General features: G+C 32.7%; 1 protein-coding gene across 1 annotated transcript; it reads left to right on the top strand.

Moving 5' to 3' along the window:
• The first annotated feature begins 1,103 nt into the window (after positions 1-1,103).
• Positions 1,104-2,010, top strand: LOC131631987 (mavicyanin-like). The gene is made up of 2 exons (XM_058902752.1): positions 1,104-1,463; positions 1,569-2,010. Exons 1-2 carry the CDS (start codon positions 1,274-1,276, stop codon positions 1,922-1,924), a joined length of 546 nt encoding a protein of 181 aa, XP_058758735.1. The 5' UTR covers positions 1,104-1,273; the 3' UTR covers positions 1,925-2,010.
• Positions 2,011-6,800: the final 4,790 nt, after the last annotated feature.

Here is a 6,800-nt window from a genome sequence, read left to right as displayed (position 1 = left end):
GACTAATTATTATTATTATTATTATTATTATTATTATTATTATTATTATTATTATTTGTCTAATACACTAAATGGGATGTTACAGCCAGTGTTTTAAAAACCGGACCGGTCATCGAACCGGTGAGGGTACTGGGTCACTGGTTTATCGGTCGAACCACTAGGTCACTGGTCGGACCGCACGACCAAACCGGATTAAACCGGATTAATCCGGATAACTCGGTTGAATAGACCTGTCATTATATAGGTATAAAACCGGTCGAACCGGATGATTCAGTCTCTAAAAAAATATAACTAGCTTTTAAATTTTTTAAAAATATCATATCATAAATTCACAATTTCATAACTTAAATTTAAATTTTAAACAAAAGGTATCACTCATAACAAAATAGTAAAAAATTACAAAGTCTAATTGCAAACAAAGTCTAATTACAACATAATCTAATTGAATAGTTTATAACAAAATAACTCCAATGTGTACCAAATTTAATTCAAAATAGGATCCTCCTAAAAAGAAAATCAAATAAAATTCAATATTTTTATGCTATTTAAGAAAATTTATTAGCAAAGATAACAAATAGACAATAAAGTTTTTAATTTGTCATTAAGGAAAAAAACTATGTGAGAATGCTATTTAAGTAATACACTACTAAATATATTAAAAAAAATTAAAAAAAAAAGTTTAAAAGAAATGTTAAAAAAAATTAAAAAAAAAATTAAAAAAAGTTAAAAAAAAAAAAAAGCAATTAAACCGCCGGTTTTCCGGTTCTCACGGTTTTCACCGGTTCCCACCGGTTTAATGACATACCCGATCTGACTATTAAACCAGACCGATTACCTGGCTGGTTCCCGGTTCGACCGGCCGGTCCGGTCCGGTTTTTAAAACACTTACAGCATTATATTTTGTTTACAACAATCAACTGAATTATTTTAACGAAATTATATTTATTTTTCTAATGAATAATGATAACTATATTAAATTATACTATATTATTTGATAATTTATTAATTAAAATTTCGAAGTGTTTTACATATCATATGTATTAATGTGTTAACATGTGGTGGGCGTGGAAGAAGCGACAACACACATTTAGATAACTACCTACCAGTCAGCCCTAGTTTGTTTGTTTGTTTTGCTTCCTGTTAGTTACTTACCATACCTGGTAAGGAAAGGAAAGTGGTTCCATCCTCATCAAAACCCCCCATCCTTTCTTAACTCTACTCTCCACATTCTATATACACATTACACACACTACCCACCATCCTTATTATTCCAATGAAAATGGGAGGAGGAACTATTCTCAGTGTGGTTTTTGTTGTGGCACTGGCAGCTATGTCTATGACCATGGATGTGGAAGCAGTTGGTGAGGTGGACCATGTCGTAGGAGGAGATCACGGTTGGGATCCCACCTCCGACATCCTATATTGGTCTTCCGACAGAATCTTCCGGGTCGGAGACCAAATCTGTATGTCTTTTTTTCTTTTTCCTATATTGTCCCTTTTCATGTTTCATTCACCACTCCTTTCATAAAAATAATTACATATTTTCTTTGATTTTGTTTTATCTACAGGGTTTACATACTCTGCGGCACAGGGATTAATTGCGGAGTTGAAAAGCAAAGAAGAATACGAATCGTGTAACATGAGCAACCCTATCATGATGTACACGGAAGGTTTGCATACAGTCCCACTTGACAAGGAAGGAATGAGATACTTCGTGAGTACTGATTCTCAGAACTGTAAGAATGGGCTTAAGCTTCATGTTGAGGTTCAGCCCAAGGAGTCAGACTCACGGGCTTTGCCCGTGACTCAAACTGTTGTGGCTGATGGGCCGGCTGCTCCTTCTGGTTCGGCCCGTTATGGTTACAATGTGATTCTTTCTCTTCTTTCAATGTTGTCATGTGTTTTTGTGGTGCTTGCTTATTGATTGATGTAAGGTTATGTTTGATTAGAATAATTAGTTGTATTGTTATTGCATATTTGAAGACGGATTATTTATGAGTCTTTTGATAACTAAGATGTTGTCATTATCATATCAAAAGTGTGTGTTTGGAATTTGGATTATATCATAACAATGCTAATTGCTAACAACGTGATTGTCATAATCACAAATAGGGCCGAAAATAGTCTAATCGAGCTAGGCTCCACTAAATAAGAATTGGTTTAACATGAACTCCATTTTAAATTTGATATATTTTTTTAAAATTTAAATTCGACTTATTTTAACTTCACAAATAATTTAATTCAACTCGTTAAGTTGGATTCGTTATTTTTATCTTGTTTACTTTACGGATTTATAAATATTTTTTAAAATATATTGTTTATATTTAATATTTTAAATTAATATATTTTTTCAAAAAAATATTAAAATAAAATAAAAGTAATAAAAATGAAAAAAAAATAGAGTTAAAATTAGATATAACTCTTATATAATCGAGTTTACTTACGAATCTAATAAGTTGAATTATATCCGATTTATTTGGTTAACGAAGTTAACTTTTTATTTATATTCAGTTATTTGATTCATGAATCAAATTTAATGATTTAATTGTTGAATCGAATTTCGAATTATGATCGAGTTGATTCGGTTTATTCGGTATAATTAAAGTGAAACAACCATAGTTTTTCACCGTGAATTTTTTATCAAAACTCTACTTCTGAACTTGAATAAAAACTGATTTTGTCGAATCCGCAATGAATCCAAACATACGTACACTAAGTAGATTTTACTAGAATCTTGCTGGTGGATAGTTTGTCTTGTTTGGTGGTCATTGTGCAGTACCTGATTTTTGGGTTGGTTTGCTATGTGGTGGATTTCATTTAGCACTTCACTTTCAGACCATAGAGCAAAATAAAACCTAGATATTTTATGGAACTTGAGATACTGATATGAACCATTTTTATTTGAAATATCCTACTTAGAAAAATATATAATGTTCCATTTATAAGAGAGAATATTTATATACCTAATACTTTATTATTTTATTTGCGAATTTGAAGAGGAGAGAGGAGAGGAATAGAGAATTTTAAAGGAAAGATCTTTGAGAAAAAAATTAGAAAAATTCTTTAATATAATTAAAAAAAATGATTTTGTAAATAATGATAATATTTATCATTGATGTATTTTTAATTAGAATATTATAACAATATATTGTAATTTAAGAATTTATTTAAGCGTATATTTTAATAAGTTTATGCAAAATTGAACTAAAAAATTTAAGAATTTATCTGCGAAAAAAATTCATTTTGAGTGAATTAATTATATAAATTTGATTTTTCGATTAAAAGTGAGTTGAATATAAAGTAATTTATGTTTATATAACTCTATAAAAAATTGAGTTGAACATTAAATTTTAATATAAAAACCAATTTAAACTCAAAAGCTACATATTCTAGCTTAAAATATAATCAATTTTAGATGCAAAATCAATTCTATTCTAGAAGAATCAAACACCTCAAAATCAATTATACACCTTTAAAAAAAATTGTCTCGTAAAACAAACATACACTATATCATCTAAACTCCTCTTCTATTAAAAACTTGTCTTTTTCATCACTTTAAACAGGTGCCTCTAGTCCACCTTGTCTCAAGCTTTGTTGATATTAACTTGTTGAGTTTGACTCATAAGTAATGTTAGGTGGAAAGGGGCGGCGACGCGGAACATTGCATCTTTATTAGCTGCAAGTGGGATTCGGTTAAGAGGAAAGTGGTTGTCAACATAAATTTATTTTATGAGCAGTCGATGTTGAAACAGTCAGAAGTGACAGTTGCGCCAGATACTAAGGTAGAAAATTCCCGTCATGACACTATTCATGTGAATATTGAAGAGCCACCAGTGAGTCCAAGGCTGATTGTATCCCAACCGCATGATGAACTTTGCTCAAATTCAGGTGGAGTGCAAGATTCAGGTTGAGTACAAAACTATACATTTGAACGTGATAAAGAGCATGATCGTATTACACCTCCAGTGAGACATGGGTTTGAAGACTTAACAACATATGCTCTTCTTACCAGTTATAGAAACCCTTCTACCTTTCGAGAGGCTATGGCTAGTTAAGAGAAAGATAAGTGAATAGGTGTTATGGTGGAGGAGATGGAGTCCTTAAAAAAGAATAAAACATAGGACCTTGTTCAGCTGCCACATAGAAAGTGTGTTATTGGTTGCAAGTGGGTGTCCAAGAAAAAGCCAAAAATAACAGAAAAATAAGTGGAAAAGTTCAAGGCCCGCCTAGTTACAAAGGGGTATTCACAGCAAAAGAGAATTGATTATGATGAGATATTCAGTCTGGTGGTTAGGCACACTTATATCAGGGCAATATTGGCTCTGGTAACCAGCAGGGATATGCATTTAAAGAAGATGGATATGAAAACATATTTCCTCCATGGTAATCTAGAGGATCAAATCTACATGGAGCAGCCAGAGGGATTCATTGATACTAGACATGGCAGACTTGTTTGCAACTTGAAGAGGTTTTTGTATGGCTTGAAGCACTCTCCAAAGCAGTGGTACAAGAACTTTGATTCATACATGCTTTATATTGGCTATAGAAGTTTTGATTATGATTGTTATGTATATGTGAGGAGCCTTGATGATGGCTCTTCTATTTTTCTGTTATTTTATATTGATGATATGTTGATTGCTGCCAACCATTTGCATGATTAAATAAGTTGAAAAGTTGGGTAAGGATTTTGATATGAAAGATCTGGGTGTTGCAAAGAAGATTCTTGGAATGCAAATGCATTGGGACAGAGGAGCTAATAAATTACAGTTGTCTCAAATAAGCTATGTTGAAGGTGTTTTGAGTAGATTTGACATGAGTAAAGCAAAGCCCGTGAGTACTCCATTTGCGAATCATTTTAAGCCCTCGTTGGAACAATGTTTGAAGACAAAATCATAGTTTGAAGGTTTGTCTAAGATTCCCTATGCCAATATAGTTGATTGTTTGATGTATGTTATGGTTTGCACTAGACCAGATTTGGCACAAGCAATTAGTCAAGTGTGCAAGTTCATGTCCAGGCCAGGGAAGCAGCATTGGGAAGCATTCAAGTGGATCCTAGGATACTTTAAGGGTACAACGAATCTTGGTATCATATTTAACATGGAGCATGATGTTTCATCAATTGTGTGATGTGTGGATTCTACTATGCATGTGATCTAGATGTTATGAGGTCTATGACAGGGTATGCCCTTACTCTTGTGGGGGGCCTATATGTTGGAAATCACGAGTTTAACCCATAATAGTTATGTATACAACTGAGGAAGAATGCATGGCAGTAGCTGAAGTTGCCAAGGAAGCATTATGGCTTATATAGTTAGTGAAAGAGTTAGGTGTTAAGCAAGGTAGAGTTCAATTGCATTATGATAGTTAGAGTGTTATCTCTCTGACGAACAATCAGGTGTATCATGTTAGGATCAAGTATATTGATGTGAGGTTCCATAAGACCAGGGAGTAGTTGGTGTGTGTGTGTGTGTGTGTGTGTGTGTTTTATTGCTTTAGTGTCTTAAGACTTATTCTTGTTTATTTATAATAAATTGATCGACATTAAGGCACTAAAGCGCTAAACAGAGGATCAAGCAAACTTTCATACAATCACATCTTTTAGATCGCATCTTCATTACCATTTGCTTGATTCAACAATGTATGACAACTAGAACTTGAAATAATTGACTGATGAAACTTGAGATATCTATTCTTTGTTTAGATTCCATCATCAGAAACCTTTGTGATCAAAACCATTTGACAGTATCATCAATATATTTTATACTGGGTTTTTAATGAGTTAATTGATTAAAAATGATATATTGATCAATTAACAAAGTTAAATTAGGAAAAAAAATCATTGTATATGTCACTTATTCGATTATCAGCCTCCTTAATCGATTATGAGGCGCTAAACTTTGATTTAATCCATTTGAGGGACATCTTAGTCGATTATCCAGTGTATTTTACCTTTTTACTTAATTAAACAAACTTCTAATCAACTAAGTGCTTGTCCGGATTGTTTTTAAAAAGTTTTATCAAAAGAAAAGACATTTGAAGACACTTTGTCCGAGTATTACCTAAGTATCTTAAGACTTACACTTGTTCATTTGTAATAAGTTGATCCACATTAAAGCATTAAACGCAGGACAGGCTAGCTTTCTCACATTTACATCTTTTAGATCACATCTTCATGATCATTTATTTGCTTGATTCAACAAAGTATGGCACTTTCAACTAGAACTTGAAATAATTGACTGGTGAGACTTGAAATATCTCTTATTTGTTCAGATTTCATCATTAGGAACCCTTGTGATCAAAACCATTTGACAATATCATCAATATTTTAACAGTTATCATCAACACCTTGACATTTGTCATCAACTCCTTGACATTTCTCATCAACACCTTAACAATTGTCATCATCAAAACCATTTGAAGATATTGCGTGCACAAATCTTCCCAACACATAGAACTACGCAACCTCGCTTCCAATCCTAGGCTTCTTTTTTCACCACCTTTACATCTTAGTTGACCTCAATCTTATTTAAACCATATTTATAAAACCTATAAGCACCAATAGTCTGATAACCAACTGAGATCATTGGTTCACTCCTATAATCTAGCTTCTTTCTTCTTGCATCATAGATATTTTAGAAACATTGTGAGCCAAATACTCTTAAAGGAGTCATACTTTATTGAGTGCCTTCTCCTTCAATATCTGTGTAAGGAATATGTTCAAGGGTGGAAGCAATTATGGGTCACTGCTTCTCCCTACGCACCATGATGTAGCTCTTTCTGTTTTAGTGTACTTCCTGCCA

The sequence above is a fragment of the Vicia villosa genome, unplaced genomic scaffold, assembly GCF_029867415.1.
Source record: "Vicia villosa cultivar HV-30 ecotype Madison, WI unplaced genomic scaffold, Vvil1.0 ctg.000893F_1_1, whole genome shotgun sequence".
Lineage (NCBI taxonomy): Eukaryota > Viridiplantae > Streptophyta > Magnoliopsida > Fabales > Fabaceae > Vicia > Vicia villosa.
The sequence above is the reverse complement of the archived record's forward strand: the minus strand, read 5'-3'. Positions and strand labels throughout refer to the sequence as shown.

What these genes read in the sequence shown, in the direction of transcription:
- LOC131631987 (XM_058902752.1), top strand. Translation starts at nt 1,274, where the DNA reads ATGAAAATGGGAGGAGGAACTATTCTCAGTGTGGTTTTTGTTGTGGCA. An exon ending in CCGGGTCGGAGACCAAATCT is followed by an intron (nt 1,464 to 1,568) that starts GTATGTCTTTTT and finishes TTTTATCTACAG; the next exon opens with GGTTTACATACTCTGCGGCA.